This window comes from Alligator sinensis, unplaced genomic scaffold (genome assembly GCF_000455745.1).
Source record: "Alligator sinensis unplaced genomic scaffold, ASM45574v1 scaffold872_3, whole genome shotgun sequence".
Taxonomy (NCBI): Eukaryota; Metazoa; Chordata; order Crocodylia; family Alligatoridae; genus Alligator; species Alligator sinensis.
Window position 1 is genome coordinate 415,862 of NW_005842137.1, and position 18,739 is coordinate 434,600.

At 50.4% G+C, this 18,739-nt stretch overlaps 2 protein-coding genes across 3 annotated transcripts in view; both read left to right on the forward strand.

The window, feature by feature from the left end:
* The first annotated feature begins 2,536 nt into the window (after positions 1-2,536).
* Positions 2,537-16,234, forward strand: ZNF76 (zinc finger protein 76). The gene is given in 16 exon segments (XM_014520670.2): positions 2,537-2,560; positions 2,825-3,002; positions 3,828-3,908; positions 6,274-6,351; positions 7,343-7,373; positions 7,375-7,531; positions 8,842-8,916; positions 9,652-9,768; positions 10,646-10,721; positions 11,060-11,185; positions 12,021-12,200; positions 12,726-12,959; positions 13,352-13,482; positions 14,510-14,662; positions 14,762-14,875; positions 15,209-16,234. Coding segments are annotated over 15 exon segments (1,731 nt in total). The 5' UTR covers positions 2,537-2,560; positions 2,825-2,929; the 3' UTR covers positions 15,314-16,234.
* A 1,914-nt stretch (positions 16,235-18,148) lies between these two features.
* DEF6 (DEF6, guanine nucleotide exchange factor) overlaps positions 18,149-18,739 on the forward strand; it is a 31,025-nt gene continuing 30,434 nt past the window's right edge. For both annotated transcript variants that reach the window (XM_006025225.2, XM_025206075.1), the window contains exon 1: positions 18,149-18,304. In XM_006025225.2, the coding sequence (XP_006025287.1) occupies positions 18,209-18,304 (96 nt within the window). In that variant the 5' untranslated portion in view covers positions 18,149-18,208. The remainder of the gene's footprint in view (positions 18,305-18,739) is intronic.

Below are 18,739 nucleotides of genomic sequence, written 5' to 3' on the forward strand. Positions count from 1 at the left end.
CCCCCCCCAGCATTGCCCGTCTTGGCCCCGCTCCAGAGTTTGTTCAGTGCTGCTTTGGAAAATTAAACATCTCGCCGCCTTTTCCCCAACCAGCTGGATTTAACGAGCCATCATCGTTGCCTGTGCGAGTGCGTTCCCGCACAGAGAGGGCTGCCCTACGAGGGTGGCACGAAGTCATGGGTGGGGGGGTATGTGCGCACTAATATTAAAGTGGTTACAGCGGTTAGGGCGACTGTTTAATTGCACAGGAGCATCTCTGGGCAGGATCAAGACCTTGCTGCAGTTCAGCCATCGCAGACGACATGAGACCTGCCCCTAGAGCAGGGGCCGGTAATTATTTTGGGAGGAGGGCCGCTTACTGAGTTTTGGGAAGCCATCGAGGGCAGCCAGGGGCAGATAAATATTAATTTTCTAAATTTTTTAGGGACCCTGCGGGCCGGATAGAATGGGCTGGTGGGCCGCATCTGGCCCCCGGGCCGCGTTTTGCCCACCCCTGCCCTAGAGCCTTCTGGGGTCATGTTACAGGAATGGAGAAGGTGTTGGGTAAATGCAGGAGTAGTAGAGGCAGCGTGAGCAAGTGGGCCGAGTACTGGCCTGTGTCGTGGGGGAGAGGCGTTCTGTTCCTTGCTCTAACACTGATCTGCTTGTTGAATTTGGGCAAGTCTGTAAAATGGGTATAATGAAACTGGCTTAACTGGTAATGTTTTGAAATCTGATGAGCAGGCAAGGTAACGGGACTAGTCGAATATCCCAACAGCTGCTACGGCTAGGACCTGGGTGGCGATGTCGCTGTTATAGTTCAGGAAAGGGGTGTTTTCAGTGAGTTAGCGTGGCAGACAATGCCACGCTAACCTTGAACTTGACTCTTCTACCAGTGTCCACGTGCAGAACAGCTGCACACGCACATCGGCGCTGCTGAAGCCACCACTCTGCCTCTGCCCTCAGTGGTTTTGCTAGGCGCTCAGGCACTCCAAGTGCGAAGCTGGAGCTGCTGCAGCAGAGCCCGATTGGGGCATCCTTGCACACAGGCAGCTGCCTCTGCCTCTGTCTTCCTTGCCCCCAGGAGATCTGATACCACAGAAAGGCAGGGAGTGGGGACTGGTAAAACTGCACAGATTCGAACATGAAATTAAATTTGGACTTAATGTCTGATGATGCTTCCTGCAAATTGCTGAGCCCACCGTAGAGACAGTAGCTTGGATATTGCAATATTGGAGCTATGGGCTGTTTGCAGCAATGCATGGTGACATGAATAAGCATACTACTGTCCCCAGAGCTGCTGGTCTGAGCAGCAAAGTTTTGATTTTTCTAGGACATGAGTATATACTATAGGATATACTGTAGGATACATATATACTATACAATATGTATGCTATACGGCTATACTATACGATAGAAGCTATAGGCGACTTGACAAAGAGGAGAATTGATCAGCCCTTCTGATCCTGCCCCCCGCCCCGAAAAAAAAACTTTTTAGAAAGAAAGAAACTGGTAAATCTCTGATTTTAAAGTAACTTATTGATGGCACATGTGACTGACATCTCGTATTACAGTGCTGTTGCAAGGGGAGTGGATGGCTTAGGGAGCTGGTCATGGGATACAGGAGTCTTTCTCCTCTAGGTTCAAATCCAGCCCAAGTTGTTTGTGACTCTCACAGTTGTTGCAGTTCCACAATTTTATGTGCAGTGACTTTGGGTTTTACTTCATTTCCAAGTCAACGTGCTCACTTCTGTCACAATTATACAGGACCTAATGATATTTCACCTCTGTGGCAGTGGTGCCAGGAGAAACACTGGCAACTGTGCAGACAGCAGAAACGGACCTTCCCTTATGTTCCTGTAAGGAAGTACTCTGGAATAGCTCCCTGAGCAGTGCTCTTATTGTGGGCTGAGAGTGCTTTCTTCCAGTTTAGCTTAAATCCACTCTCAGGCAGGTTAAGCTAAACCAAAATCAGCCATTCTGAATCTGGAATACGTGTGCCCACGTGGGAAGATGTTTTGGAAGAATTTTATACCACAATTTTCTGTTCCGGTTAATTTCCCCATAAAGACAAACCCTCAACGTTGATCCCTTCAGGCCAAGATCGGGGAATATTGACAGAGGAGTCTTGCTCTGCTGCTGCTCATGCCCTGCCTATTCTGTAGGTGAAGAGAGGAAACCACCAGCCTCCTCCTCTGCTTGTAATAGATTCACTTAAAAGAAAGATCCTGAAGGATCTGCTTTTCAATAGAAGCAAAAAGCTGGTTCCAGGGTAAGGTGCGAGTTGGAACGTGAATGTAAAGAAAGGATGAAGATGTGTACATACCTCCTTGATAAAGGATTTCCATTACGTCCCAACGTATAGCAAAGTACACTTCCATTTGGTTGATTTGTGCCTTAAGACCTAAGGAGACCCTTGGTAAGAACTACATGAGATTGTTAAATAAATGGTCATTGCACCTGAAAAGAAAATGAGACTCTGTCAGCGCACTTGGCAATGAAGTTTTATTCCATTTATGGTCATAGCATCCCACGGTGACCCCCCATGCTGCCAATTCACAGGCCGGATATTGAAAGGATCGTGAGTGTGTTTGTTCTTATGGACTGCTCGCAGACATTAAAAAAAGAAGTGCTTTACTGGAAGCAGCAGCTTGTTACTGAGACCCAGCTCTGCAGCATCTGTATAGATTGGGTGCTTCAGCAGGGCTTTCTGGCACCTTTATTTAAAGCCGATTCAGTCTATACAGACGTCGGGCAAGCTGGGTCAACTAACACATTGCCTCTTCTGTGCTAAAAAGAGCGTGCTTGGGGGACAATCTAATTTGGAATGTTCTTTTCATCTAAGGTTTGTAACAAGGCAGAAATCTGTTCGCCTCTTCCAGAAAGCTGCTTTGTAGGAGAGTGTTGATTAAAGTGAGGTTCATGTCTGAGGAGCACTCATCGTGGCATTATGGAGAGCTTGGGCCTGCAAGCGGTGACCCTCACTGATGGGACGACAGCCTATATTCAGCAGGCCATCAAAGGTATGAGCTGCTGGGGCTGCAGGGCCTGCCCTTTGACTGGGTGTGTGATGCTGCGAAAAATTAGATCTGAGGAAGTCGTCCGTGTAGCATGTTACCTGCTGCTTGCCTTGTAGACTTGCTCGGGGTCAGGACCTTGTGTTTATCTGGTAGGTTCTTTAACTCAACCTTAGGGAAAATAACACGCACAAGAGCAAATGCACACAAAGGGTAGGATTTACCCAGCAGTGGTAAGCATTCGCCTATTATATGGGCTGCAATTCCTCACTCAGCCAAAACTTCCACTGAACTCAAGTTGGGAGTTTTGCATGTCTGAGGAGCATAGAGTAAACTTAGCACTAACACCTTTCTTACTCAAGTAATGAGCTAAGTATTAGGGAAGGAGTATTGAAGTCAAAGGCAGTCCCCATCATTTATTTTAATCAGTTACTGGCTTGAGACTTAGCAATGAGACTACAGCATTTTTGCTCTGTTTCCTCCTCATTGGTTAAAAAATTGATGAAAGAACCTGTAGACTATTAAAAAAAAAAGTTATGATTAAGATTCCTTGCTGTGTTTCTTTCATACAGGTAACCTTTGAGGGGCGGAGGGTGGGGGGGCGTTATCTTCTCTCTGGCATTTATAAAAATACCCGTTACTGTGTAGGACTTGTTATTATGTAGGTCTGTATTTCAGATCACCCACTACACTGTGATACTGGCCCATACAACTGTTTTGCTAAGAAGACAGGGCAAGAGGTTATGAAGGAGGGACAGGACCCTCCCGTGGGCAGGGAGGTTTATTAGTACTGCTATCAGTGATGATAATTTTCTTTTTAAACTCTTGCAGAAGAGAAGTTGATTGAAGGGCAAGTGATCGAGCTTGAGGATGGGACCACAGCTTATATCCATCAAGTGACAGTCCAGAAAGGTGAGGGCAGTTTGAATGAATTCAGGAAGCATTTGGAATATCTCCTTGTTTTGTTAGAAGGCCATTGCTGATGTGACTCAAGACTCATCTCCCCTGAGCTCCCCCTGGAAGAGGTCCCTTCCAGCCCTATACTTCTGTGAATGTGTGTGTGTGAAGTCCACCAGGGCGGACTGAATGCAAGTGTAAAACCTTTGACTTCCTGTGAAATTTGCAGTAAACTGACAAGCGGCCAAATGTACTGTTGATGTAAGCAGCAACAGGGGAAGAGAGTGGAGGATTTAAGAGAGTGGAGGATTTGGCCCCAGTAGTCCAGTGTTTGTCATTTCACAAATCTAAAAAGAAGTTCAACAAACTCTGTGGTTTTTTGTGTAAGCTTGTCAAGTATGTGTGTTTGATGGGCAGCGTCCAAGCATGGTCTTTTTCAGCTGTGAAGAACCTGAAGCAACTCTTTCTTTACAGTTAAGGAGAGACTCTGGATTAGTTTCCAAAGGGGAGTTTTAGAAGCCACATCTCTCTCAGGCTGGCTAGATCTCTCTGGTTTCCTATCAGACTTGAAATGAGATGGAACTAACTTAGATGAGAGGTTATGGGAATTATTTTCCTCTGGCTGGGCAGCAGGGGATAATCATCTTGTGCCAGCTATGATGAGGTGTTGTGAAGGGATAACCGGCAGTCTGCTGCTCCTTTCACCCCGCTATTGTCCCCCACAAGTTTCCTGTGAGCGACCTTTGCACCCTTTACTATTTCAGGGACTCTTCACGACCCCAGCCCGAGCCTTTCCTTCATGGCCCACTTCTCCCCACGCCAGGGACACCTGGAGAAGAGAAGACCAAGAGGGGATTTAATAGCAACCTTCACCTACCTTCAACTTGATCAGTGGGCTCAAGTTGCAGCAGAGGAAGTTTAGGTTAGATATTGGGGGAAAACTTTCTCACTAGGAAGGTAGTAAAGCACTGAAACAGGCTTCACAGAGAGGTTGTGGCATTTCTATCCTTGGAGGTTTTTAACACCTGGCTAGACAAAGCCTTGGCTGGGATGAGATACATAGGTGACAGAAGGTCTGGGCTAATGGGGCTTAGCCCCCCACAAAATGCAGGCAGCATGGGCGTGGGCTCTGAGCGGCTGCAGGGGACAGGGGAGAGGGTTGAGCACAGACAGAGTCTCAGCCTGGCCCAGCCGTGTGTGGAGCAGCACCCAGCAAGTAAATTTGTAGACAAGAAGGGGTGGGGGGCAGATTGAGGCCCCTGTGGGGAGGGGGTTAATGGGGCCCTGGGCTGGGTCGTGGGAATGCTCGCTGCCTGGACGGCTCGTCCAGGGACATGGTGGGGGCCTCCTGCTGCTGCTGCACGCACCCCCAGGGCCCTATTCACCCCAGCCCCTGCCCCACTGCCTCACTGCAGAGGCCTTGATCTGCCCCGCCCCCCCCAATGACAGGCTTACTTGCTGATGGAGGGTGGTACATGCGCACGCGTGCACTGAGTCCCCCCAGATCATATTTTCTTCCTCCGCCTACGATGAGATAGTTGAGGGTGGTCCTGCTTTGTGCAGAGGATTGGACTAGATGACCTCCTGAGTTCCTTTCCAACCCTAATTTTCTATGATTCTCTTCCCTGCCATGCTATAGTCCTACATTATCTCTCTCCATGCCCAGAGCCCTGTAGAAAACCCCATAGCTCCTGTTCCTATATTCCTTCTTTTCCACGTTTGGGGTTTGGTTGTCTTGTCCTCTTCCTCCACATATACCACAGGGCCCTATTTTTCCCTTAGGCAGAGGACTTCATGTTCATTCCCATTCCCCCATGCCTTCCTTTCTCTCCATACCAGGGTTCTGTGTGTGCCTCATTCCTCCCTCCCCTTATCAGCATTATTGCTTCTTGTCTGGATTATCAGATCAACTAGGAGGCCGGATAAATCTTGTTGTTATGCTGGAAAATCTTAATTGAGCTATCAGAGGGAATGGCCAAGTTTCCATGTGTTCTCAAATGTCCCCTTTTCTGGGTTTTTGCTTTCTCAACCCATGGGGTTCTATTCACCGGTACGTAGAGCATTTTGGGAAAAGTTAAACTTGATCAAATTAAGTGTCCAAAAGGTAAGTTGTGTTATCTCCAAAGAAACGTTGCTGAGTTGAGTGGAAGGTCTTTCAAGCTCAGCAGTTAGTTAACTGTGGCAGTGCTAAGCTGTATAGATAACCAGCAAATACTGGGTACTGTGGCAGGCTTTGAAACCCAGCAGGACACTTCTGAACTGAGCCCTTCTGAACAGTTACTGTGTATGGGGAGCTGAGCAGACTGACTCTCAGAGCTTGCAGTGAAATTCCTCGCCCCAGCCTGTGCTTTGTGTGTTTGGTGTTCTGTTCTTCCCCCAGAATCTGTAGCTTTCGAAGATGGGCAGCCAGTTGTGTTGGAGGATGGCAGCATGGCGTATATACATACTGCCCCTAAAGGTAATCTGAATTCTTCTGTCTTCCCCCAGTGTCTGACATCTGAGATGTTAAAATGTTACAGGTTTCTAAGACTGTCTGCCACTTGGATGGTAGGAACTGGGCAGAACACATAAGTGCCATCTTCAGAAAGACACTGATATAGCTGGGGTATCAGTTATTGTTCAAAGAGAGAGGAAATAGCTCTCCAGGGCAGTGTTCAGCTGCTTTACCCATGAGATTGCTCCATGTAGAGGCTGTATCATTAGGCATCCAGACACAAGGGCCAAATGCTGTCCCATGGGCACTCTGAAGTTTGGCATTGAGCTTTTTAATCTGATAACCTTCTTTTAATGTAGCTCTTCTGTATGTAATTCCCTGTTTTTTTCTTTTAAAAGCAAGTTAAAAAAGAGATCCTCCATTATATGGTGTGAAGGTGCCATCATATGGGTCATCTGTGGTCTGGAATCTTTGGGTCTACTGCACAGACTTCCCTCACTTAGGCTAACAGAGTTGCTGATGATAGTATAGTTTGTCACCCTCTTTGTGGGTCCATACTAGATATGAGAAACAAACCTTTCCTGTGGGTTTTGCAGACAGTTGCTGGGGCAGAGGAACGGTGAGGCAAATCATGTGATCCATTCCAAAGTGGGGGATGATGATGTGGGTATAGGTCTTTTCTCCCCATTCTGGCTAAGCACAGTTCTTTCTGATCCCTTCCCTCCAACTTTCCAAGTCCTAGTCCTGGCTCTCATCCCTTCCAGTCCATCTTCCTTACCTAGACAGTCCCAGCCTTCACTTCTTGCCCTTCTCAGCCCCGGAGGAATGGGATTAATACTTCTAGTTTAAAAGTGGGATCTGTTAGTAAAGGGGGTTTGATTTCTGAACTTACACTGCCTTGCCCCTGAAGCTTTAGTCCTCCCTCTGTTACCAACTCTAAATGATCAAAAGCTAGACAAGCAGCAGTCAGCACACAGCAGCTCTACTACTGTTTGATCTGTGTGGTCCCTTTCAGAGGGTTATGACCCCAGCACCTTGGAAGCGGTTCACCACTGCCTACATCCATCGTCCTGTGATTATGCCAGCTGGCAGCACCATCCTGGCAGTGCAGGCGCAAACAGAGGTGGGAGAGTTGGCCGGGGAGGAGGAAGATGATGCCTTTGACACTGACACCATTAACGCGCTCAAGCAATACACCAGCAAGGTGAGGATGCCAGCACAGCTGATTAGCTAGTAGGCAGGATATGACCTGTAGACCAAATCAGGACTACCCACATCCTGTATTATGGCCTAGCTTTCTCCCCACCTCTCGCACAGTGAGGCACAATGAGCTCTGTACAGCTAGGCTAATGTCTCGTTGCTTTCATGCCTCACTGGATGTGATTTAATTTGATGCATCTAAATTCCCCTTAAAGTTTCAGCCGGATTTAGTGTTTTCATCTTCCTTCCTGCAGATGTGATGTGGTCATGTGCTATTAAATGCTACCTTGTTCCACTCTGGAGGGGGCCATCTTGCAGTAGTGGATGAAGGATATAGTTTATGGAGCATATTGTGATTCCAGAGCAGAGTAAGATCCTGCTATAGATGGCTTTTAGGCTACATTATTTTCTGATCAGCTGCCTCTTTCACAAACAGCTTAGCTCACAGAAGCTCCATGTCCCAGCCTTTATAGTGAAATGCCGCACTGATACCCTGGCACTAAGGTCGTAGCTTATTTTTCCTCTCACCAAGACAGTGCAGTCTGTCTTGTTTAATATCATCAGTCAGCTTCAAGGGAATATCATACAGCCCACAAGTCCACAAAGTCAGAAATTCTGTGGTGGGGTGAGCAGAAGTGGGGCTAACACCCTGTGGGTACCAGAGCTGCTATGATAGCAGGGCTGGCATGCAAGGGGTTGGTCCCATCATCACTTGCCCCACCTCTGGAGGTGCATCATCTGGCCCATGGGGCTGAATGTTTTTCAACCTGGTCTAAGCAATAAGGAATCCTAATCTTTCCCAGTAGAAATAATTAGTGATGTGAGACACTTCTCTCCACTAAGGATTGTTGGTTTGTAATGCTCCCGGTGAGAAGGAAGGAAGATGTTTCTTGTCAGCAGTGGCTTTCAGTCATGACCCTAACATCTATCATATATTCAGGCCCCAACAGCTGCTCTGCCTAACTGGTTGTGTGTATTACTGCTCCTAGTTTACAGTGCTTCCTCTTATTGTGAGTGGCCTCCATTTGAAGCGGTGGGTGTTGGGATCTGTCGTCTTCCTGAAGTTCACATTCAGAATAATGATGTGGGTAGCAGTAGCAAGTTCCCTTCATGCTTGGCCCTCATGCTTCCCCGGAACATTTCAAAGTAACAGCACCTGGACCAAGTTGCAACCCTTCCTACTGTGACAAGACCAAAAGCAGCATTGGACCCACTGTGCAGTGCTGGGATAAGTGTGTCATTGCTTAGGCCTCAGTCACTTGTTCTGTGCTGCACAAGTAGGTACAAGGACATGCAAAGTTTCTTTGCTTGCAGGTCTCTGAGGTGGACGAGGGAGTTGCTAGCATCTGCCACTTGAAGCCACAGGAGCCGAACAGTGCCCCTTCTCAGGTTTGGACTTTGCAGTTGGACATTTCCTTGGCTCATTTGAGGCTGAGCTCTATCCCATCACCTCTCCGGTTCTGGTCACAACCTGCGAGAGGGACCCTGTGTGTGCCAGGTTTGATTTAGCCACCCAAAATGACTATTTTGGTCAATTCCACATCCTTCTAGAACTGCCTTCTGCTTCCGTCTACCTGTTTCCAGTACGTGGCTATTTTGTGTCATGCAACTGTTAAGCTTGCAGATTCATCCTGCAGGTATATTAGCCCAGATTCATAGTCTCTTTGTCTTCCCTGGCAAAACTAATGATATTAATTTCCCCTTCCAAAAAATGACACGCATTGGGAAAACAGGCTTGGAGAATTTTGCCAGGCTGAAATTTAGGGTGGTCATCATGACTTTCTCATGCAGCTCATGGCATAGTACTTAATAATGCAAGTAAAATTTAGCCTTTCCATAACACTTTGGGTGGATTTTCAAAGCCCTTTTCAACCTGATAGTGAAGTCTTGCAACACCTGTGTAAGGTGGATAAGTATATCTACCTAGTTTATGATGAGTGGACTGGAGCCCAGAGAAATGAAACGATCTGTGCACAGTGAGCTGGGATCTAGAACCTGGAAACCTGGCTCCAGATTGCCCTGATCTAAGCACTGGCTTGCACTGTGTGTGTGCAGATCCATCTGGACTCAGCAAAGACCACTGTGGTTGCTGTTTTGGTTTAGCTTTCTTGTGTCTTGTGGCAGGATCTGCAGGAAGAGGAAGTGCGCAGCAATGGGAAGGGGCAGCAGGTTGGCGACAGAGCCTTTCGCTGTGGGTACAAAGGCTGTGGCCGTCTCTATACCACAGCCCACCATTTAAAGGTATGCCAGCTAAAGATAAACCCAAGCTTTCATCCTGCACCCTACCCCATCCTAGATTGATGGCTCAGAGTGCTGCCCTATGGGATACACAGACTTGACCCCAGGAGAAAAGAGAAAAGAGGCCAGGATCCTTATAGAAAAAGTGTGTCATTCTCAGTGATGTCTTCTAGCCATCTGGGGAGCTGAATTCAGCCTTCAAGGATCTGGAGTAAGACAGGTGCCTTGAGGAGAGAGGTTGAACTCACTGGGACCCAGAAGGGGTGTGGAGGAAGAGAGACAGTCAGCCCATCCCTCTTTGAGCTGTGGCAGGCTGCCAAGCTGCATTGCTTCCAAAGCAGAGCTGAGCAGCACCAGTGTCTGCTCTAGCTGTAAGACAGATCTGCTTCCTTGTCTCACACACTAAACACTTTTTTTTCCTGCTGCTAGCAAGTATCTTCACGTAGAACAGAGGAGCTAGATGGGGCTTTATCCAGACGAGAATAAAAGATTGTATTTTAAAAATGTAGGAGCTGATTTGTTGTGTTTTTACCATGTGTTCATTGGCCTCTTGTCAAGAGTTGTCCCAGCCAGCCAACATGGTAAAATCTTGGCCCTGTTAGTGTCAGGGTTTTAACACGTGTTGGCAAATCCATTTTCAAATTACACCTTTTATTGAAGTCCAAATGTGTCCCAACAAGCCTAGTAGCTAGCAGGGGGAAGGGGGGTGGGGGCATGGAAAAAGCTCTTTCATTTGCTTGGTGCAAGGACAGACATGGCAGCTTGGGTTTAGGGTGGCAGAAGGGTCCCAACATGCTCCCTGCCTTATCCCCCTTTTCAGTGCCCCCTTCAGCCCACTTAAATCATGACTTTGCATTAGATATCTGTCCTTTCTCTCCAGGTGCACGAGCGAGCCCACACGGGTGACCGGCCATACAGGTGTGATTTTCCCAGCTGCGGGAAAGCATTTGCCACAGGTAAGAGTTGTCAATCCCTCGTCGGGGGGGCTCTCACATGGAGGGGTTTGATTCTGTGTTTCCACCAGGGAAAACAGGAGCTTTGTTTTTAAAGCCTTGTCAGAAAGGCCCTGCGTGTAGTTAGCGACTCCACTTATTGTGTTAAGATGAAAAATTAACTGGGCCTTGCTCAGGCTTGAACCTGGACTTTCAGGCAGGCCAGGAGGACCATTTCTTGCAGTTTCCAGGCCTCGGAGAAAGACCGACTACGGTCCATAGACTGACAAATTCTCTCTGTGCTGTCATGTTATCTGCAGCTGATTGCAGCGCTAACTCCGTGCGGCCTCTTTCCCCCTCAGGGTACGGGCTGAAGAGCCATGTGAGAACGCACACGGGTGAGAAGCCTTACAAGTGTCCAGAAGACACATGCAGCAAAGCTTTCAAAACCTCTGGGGACCTGCAGAAACACACCCGGACACACACAGGTGGGCAGCATCACTGTAGGGCAAGAGAACTGAGCTCCCCACCAAGATGAGCACAGCAGCAGGTGCTCTCCACTGCCCTCTGATTTGCACCTCTGTGTGCTCACACCCTGGCTGAAGCTCCTGTGTCCTTAGTATCTCAGTGCGAGTCTGCCCTGGTCTCATCTTCAGACATAATGAGGAAGAAGCAATAGCCACCTCAGCCATTTCCTCTGATGCATGTTAACAAGCAGGGCAGGCAAAAGAGCTTGGGTCTTAGTCCCTTTCCAGCAGAACGTGGCTGCAATTGGCAGCCTTGTCAGAGGCTGCATTGGCCCTGGGGAAGTGTCCAAGGCAGGCACCAAGCAATGGCATGCGTTTCCAGTCCCTTGCATCTGCCTGTTTGCTGTGTGCAGTTCAAGCCTGATTGTTGAGGTGCCTAAAGGGCATGGGATGGAGGGACTCTTCAATGTAGCAGACAGGGTAAGGAGGTCTGAATCTCTATTTCAGCTCCCGTGGTGTCAAGGTCATAGGATCATGGGAAAGTAGGGCAGGGGGGGACCTCACAGGGTCACCTTGTCCAGCCCCTGCTCAAGGCAGGATCATTCCTGACTAAACCATCCTGGCCAAATATCTCTCCAACCGGCTCTTGAAAATTTCCAGGGATGTAGATTCCCCCACTTCTCCAGGAAGCCCGTTCCAGTGCTCACCTACCCTCCAAGGCAGAAAGTTCCTCCACATCTCCAACCTAAATTTCCTCTGCTACAGCCTGAGGCCACTACCTCTAGTCCTGTCCCCTACTTAGGTGTCCTCCTTGCCTCCCAGAAACCTCATGGTGCCTTTCTTGGTGTTGGTACAGGCGAGCGCCCCTTCAAATGCCCCTTCGAAGGCTGTGGTCGCTCCTTCACCACCTCCAACATTCGGAAGGTCCATGTCCGGACACACACGGGGGAGCGCCCGTACCTGTGTCCCGAGCCCAGCTGTGGAAGAGGGTTCACCAGTGCCACCAACTACAAGAATCATATGAGGATCCACACAGGTAAGGGGGGGCAGAGGAAACAGCCCTCCATTCCCTTGTAAAATAGCTAAAACCCTCCAAGAAGGCAGCAGACACTCAGCAGACCTTCCGGGAGAATGTGGCCTTTGCTCTGATCCTGTCACTCAGCAGGTCTCATGTTTTCCACAATACAAACCTCATGCCTTTTTCAGGAAAAAGCTGTGCACGTGCACTTTATATGGAGGAACCCAAGCATTTTGTAACCCTGCCAGTCCCCCAATATGCTTGTAACCACCCTGCTAAGCTTAACTCTAAGAGAGCTGTGCATGATGGGAGAATCTCTGGGCAGCATTTTCCAGGCAGACGGATTTGGTCTGAACACAGGAAGGTAGTCTCCTGGAGTCCATTTCTGGCTCTACCACTGACTCTCTGGGTGGCCTTGATCACATCTCACCTCCTTATGCCTCATGGCCCCATTGGTATGGCCAGGATGAGGCTGATGCAGCTCAGGCAAAACTTAAGTGCTGCAGCACCGTCCCATTGCGTGTCTTCCCTCTCTGCCCCCAGGAGAGAAGCCATACATGTGCACGGTGCCAGGCTGCGGGAAGCGCTTCACAGAGTACTCCAGCCTGTACAAGCATCACGTGGTGCACACACACTGCAAGCCCTACACCTGCAATAGCTGCGGGAAGACCTACCGCCAGACCTCCACGCTGGCCATGCACAAGCGTAACACCCACGGCGAGCTGGAGGCCACTGAGGAGAGCGAGCAGGCCCTCTACGAGCAGCAGCAGCTGGAAGGTGAGTGACCCCTTCCCTGTTAATCACTCTGGGCTCAGGTTAGATAGTATAGCAAATTAATGGCTCTGGAGACTGAGCCTGCAGTTGTCACTCAGACACAGCTTTGAGCCTACCTCTCCCACTCGTGGACCTGACTGTTGCCACAGAGAGAGGATGAATCCTGCAGCCTGTGTTTGCTGACTCCTCTTCAAACCTAGCTCTGGCCACCAAGAAAAACTCCCCAGCCCCACCCCCCAGCCCAGTGTCCTGCCATTGTTATTACGGTCCCATGTTCCTGTTTGCTGCATTGCCCCATCCCTTCAATAACGGATGTCATAGAGACAGTACCACATCTGGTGCCACATTACCAAGCATGGCCGCATCACTGACGCTTCCCTTCCCTTCTGCCCAAGCTGCCGAGAAGGGCCCCCCACCAAAACGCCGACATATTACTTTCCTGTCAGAGGAAGAGGAGGAGGAAGAGGAAGAGGAGGACAGTACGCCTACCCCAGTGTCACTCATCACCCAAGATGGGACACAGCAGGTACAGAGACTAGGACTATCCAGAGGCTGGAGTGTGGTGACTAATGTTGGTCCTACCTCAGCCAGTCGTACACGTTCATCGTCCTCTGGTGCAAATATTCTGGCCTTTCTTATCCCATTAAATAGAGAAGGTTGGGTCCTTGGTTTGGGGTGTCCAGTGGGTGCTGGGCTTCATCTTAGCTTTCATCTTGGGGCTCTCTTCTGCTGAGAGAAGAAGCTGTATGGACAGCAGTAAGTGTAGCCATCAGTCAGGGACAGAAGCAGAGCAGCTACACCTACAGCCTCTAGACAAAGGGACACTACAGCTAGACAAGGCTTTACTTGTGCTCTGAGCACGTGTCCCTTGGGAACTAAACAGCCTCACATTTGCCGTAGCCCGTTGGGCAGTCATCAGATGGCAGCACCTTTCAGTTTCTGCTGAGGTCGGCTGGATTTGGTCGTTATTTTTTTTGTAGTATGTAAATGACAACCCAGCAGCCAGTCACCACTTCCACCTGCTGTGCTTGTGAAGCAACCAGCTGCGGCAGGGCCTGCAAACTGAATGTAAGAGCCATTTCTGCAGCACAAGGTTAAGGAAGCAATGGTTTCTCAGTTCCTTTGTTACTAGGGTGCCACAAAAATGAAACGAGCTGCCCTCACGAGCAGGGTAGGAGACATGCAGAGTGGGAGGGGTTTGTGGTCAAGTAGTTTCAGCTGGAGGCCACAGGGAGGACTCCTGGGTTGCATTCCCAGATGTAGGATCGACTCTGCCTTTGGTCTCATGCAAGTTGCTTCACCTCTCGATGTCTTGGATGTGTGGCTGTAAAATGAGTAATGAGATTTCTCGACTTGCTGGGAGCTGTGCTGCTAAAATGAGGAATTGCTGGCACAGAAGGCAGTAGAGAAAAGGTGCTGGCAATGCCAGTAAGTGGAAGAATGTCGGTCTGGCTTCTCAGTCCTCACTCCAGAAGCCCCTTTGTTCTCCCTCTTGGGTGTCAGTCTCACCCCACGGACCTATCGGAGGCTGACCTTCTGTTTCGCCCTCCCAGGTCAGTCTGTCCCATGAGGACCTACAGGTGCTGGGCAGCGCGATCAGCATGGTGACACAGGGCGGGACCATCACCATGCCACAGGGAGACCTCGCGGCTTCCGGCACACATACTGTGACTGTGGTCAGCGCGGATGGCACCGAGGCGCAGCCGGTAGGAGCAGGAGTGGAGCCTTCCCGATTCCTCACTTGGAATACTCTGCCTGGGGCACTTTGCTTGTAAATGGATTTATTTTTGCCTTGTATCTTCCAGATTACAATAGTCGCCCCTGGGGCTGTCCTGTCTGAAGAGTCGACTATAGCTTCTCTCCATCATCAGCAGGTGGCATTGCTAGCGACTGCCAATGGCACTCATATTGCAGTGCAGGTACTGTTTCAGAACCAGGCCAGGCCTGAGCCATGTTCTCTGTTCACCTGACTCTACCCAGATCCCCCTTCCATTCTCTTTACTGCACCTTTGCTTGGTGGCTGTGCTGCATGGATTACTCATGGCAAGCTTGAGAGCATGCAGCACACCATAACTGCTCTCCTGCACCCTTCTGCTTACCCCAGCACCTGTGTTCCTCTCTGCTGTGCTTCCCCAGCACTCATGTTCCTCTTTCAACCACTTTTGCTTCCCTTTCTCCCCTTCATTCTGCCCCAGCCTCTCATGGATTGTTTAGGAGAATGAATTTGTGTGTGTCTTTCCTCCCCTCTGTAGCTGGAAGAACAGCAAAGCCTGGAGGAGGCCATCAGCATGGCAACAGCAGCAATGCAACAGGAGACTGTGACACTGAGCACAGCTGTGTCTGAGAACGGGTGCTGAGGCGGCACTGATGTATGCATAGGCAGGCTCGTGCTGAGCCAGGGCAGCCAGTGACTGGACTCTTGTTTTCGGGTGGGGATTTCCCTGCCAGTTGCCACGCAGAAGACAAACCGCAGTGTGCAAATACAAGGAGGGGTCTGTGCTGTCTGTTACCTGCACCTGGCCGGGTTACCTGGCAGGCCGTGAGAGCACATGCAAGAGAGGTCTGGGCTGCCTAGGGATCCTTTTTAAAGGCTTGCCCATGATTTTCTAGGACATCTTTCTGAGAAGCCCCAAAACTGTCCTGGGATCCAAGCTGTAGCTCAAGGATGAACCTGCTCACTCTCCATGGAGAAGGACCTTCCCCAGGCCTGAAGAGGAGGAAACTCATATCCCTTTGTTAACTCATTTGTGGCCAGGATTTCCAAATTGTGCTGATCTTCTGCCCTGCGCATGGAGCCGCAGAGATCCCAGCAGCAAGGGCCAAGGGGAGGTAGCCAGTGGTTCAGAGAGGTGGCTCCTGCAGTCTTACCCCAAAGCCTGTAGGAATGGGCACATGGTCTGAGCACCCCCACCCCCTTCCCCTCCTGGGAAATTCCTGCACAAGTGGCAAGTAGGCAGCATCTGCACCCAAGCAATAAAGCACCATCAAAGCACCCCAGGCTGTCCCAGTCCCAGTGTTTTGAGCGGTGATATCCCTACCCCCCTGGGTGTCAGAGTCTGTCCCCAGCATGCAGAGGCAGGACCCCATCAACTTGGCTGCCACAGCCCTGCCCCCAGATCACCCATTTTGACTGAATGGCCAAGTTACAGATTCCGCTGCTGTGGAGCAGGCCCAAGCACTCCCTCTGCTTGAGCACACCAACACTTCTCGGGGACTGAGCTGGGCTGAGTTGGTACATAATGACTTGGAATGAAACAAATTAAAGTTTTTATATCCTTTCCACGCTCACTTGTCCCGTCCCTGGAACCCGCAGGAGTGGGCTCGATGCCTATTTAACAGAGCTCCTAAACATCCATCCTTCTCTTCCTTCCCCGGCATTAGAGGTCTCCAGACCGCTGAGGCACTGACCAGTGCGCCAGGGCCTCAGCACTAGGGGATGTGGATGCGGGTGGGCGCACGCAGCTGGACAGCCCTGCCCAAGCATCCCATGAGCCACCCAGTGTGCTCTTAGCATCTAGGTCCAGGCAGGTCTAGTAGGAGATGGGCAAGGTCTCTCCCTAGGGCATTGAACCTCATTTTCTGTCCCCACTTTTGGACTGAAACCTACAGTTCTCTTCCCCCTGCCGCCTCCATAACAGGAATGTATGATTCCCTGCTCTGATGATACCCTGCCTTGTACCCATTCATTTGTTTTCTGTCTCCTGCAGCTGGCACGGTCCTGGTCATTGTAGTTCCTCACTGATCCGAGTCTATCCTTCACAATGCACTGTGAGGTAGAGCTGGATTTTCCAGCTGGAGGGAACTGAGCCTTAAGAGGAGATAAGGTGACTTAGCCAAGATGGTCAGGAAGCCACGCCAAGGTGGTGATTATTAATAGCAGTGAGCAGGAGGGGTGTGGACACAAGCCAAGTGTCGCTGGCTTCTAAACCTTCCCCATGGGCCTTCCAAAGAATGGAAACCATGAGTCCTAGGCCAGTCCCACGACCGTCCATCAAGCCATAACTCTTCTTAGAGCTCTCCCAGTCCTGGTTTTAGGAGGTCATCACTGTCACTGGTCTGTCTTGGAGAGTGGTTGTTGCACAGTGGCAGCAGCCCCGTACTGTCTTTATCCAACTAGCATGGATAACAGTAACAGTGAAAACATGGGTTCGAACATGTGCTAGCTGCCAGAGTCCACACAGAGCCTCTAGTCTAGGTGACCCCAGCTGGAGGTATGCTGGCATGTAATGTACTACAATCGCTCCTTCCTTTCCTCTGCTGTATGCACAGCCCCCTGAATGATTGCAAGTCTCAGTTTGAAGGTGCAAAAGGAAAAGGTTTCTTCAAGAAAGGACCCACTTGCAGTCCCCAAAAGTGCCAGTAGCTGCCCGCAAGTCGGACAGCAGCCCCACAACCCTTTCTACCACCACTGTCTGAGCTGGGGGGAGAAGGCCGAGTGCCAAGGGTAAGGTGGCCTGGATGACACTGGCCTGTGCTCTTGCTGGAATGAAGTGTCCTGTGCATTTAAGACCTGAGAGCAGGGAGCCCCTCCAACTACCCAGGAAGGGACAGTGGGGATTTCTTCCTGTGTTTTGGATACAAGGCTTGCAAGAAAACCCCCAATCTCTCAGCTGGGGGCGGCGGGGAATTTGGTTTCCAGAGGGTCGTGACACCTTGACAGCTGCCTTGTGAGTCACAGTTTTGTGCCGCTTTCAAAAGGAGCCCAAGTCTCCATTTCTCAGACCTTTTGCATGCGTTTCCCCTTTACGGTTGCACCGAGGCTACCCGCCTTGCAGAGATTAGGAGCAGAGCGATATGTCGCAGTTTTAGGAGCACGGGGTGTCAGTGAGGCCTGCTCTGGGCCCCTTTCCAGCATCAAACAGGCAAGAGAGGTCAGAGACTTGCTGAGCTGGGAGCAGGGAATGACTTGTATGGTGCCTTGAGCATGTGCAGAGGGAACAGTAGGTGCTCTTCACTTCCAAATCCTGGGTGCTCAGCTCTTGCATGCCTTCAGCCTGGGAGAGGGGGGAGGTCAGAGGAGGGGGTGGCTGCAGGGGCAAACGTGGCAGGAGGAATGCCCTGTGAGTGCAAGATGAGTGGGCCCCAGGGTGCCGGTCTCTGGGTGGCACTGCGGGACCTGTGTCTTCGAGGCAGGTGGCGCTCCTGCTCCTCTCCCCACGCCTCGCCGAGGTCTGTTGAAGCGAGGGAGTCTGTTTCCTGAAACCGGATCCTCGCCGTTGACAGAGCAGCCTCTGTCATCGGTGCCTCTAGCCATGGACCTGCGAGCAGAGCTTTTAAAATCCATCTGGTACGCCTTCACCGCCCTGGACGTGGAGAAGAGTGGCAAAGTGTCCAAGTCGCAGCTGAAAGTGAGTACCACTTGCGACGGGAAAGCAGAAGGGCCGGGGTTTGGGGGGTGGTTCGACTCTGAAGCGCTCTCCAACCGCCCCCCGGGTCGCACAGATGCGTGGCCACGGCGAGGCGTGAAGCAGGACTCGATGCTGCTTTGCAGCTGCCTGGGGCTCAATGCCGCGAACAAGTGGCTGCGCCCTCCTGCGCAGTTAGCAGCATCCTGGTGCATTCGTGTTCTCTGGCTTTGATTCATGTTCCTCAAGGAAGGAGGGGGGAAAGCAGTGGGGACTTACCCAAAAAGTGTGGCTTGAAAGGAATTCTTTTTTTGGGTGGGAATCTAATGTTTTAGATGTTTTGCCGTTCCCCCCCCCCTCCCCCCAGGTAAAAACCCAATCTCCATTTTTTTTTTCTTTCTCTATTTAACACGCGCGGCGCCCATCTCCTTCCTGTTG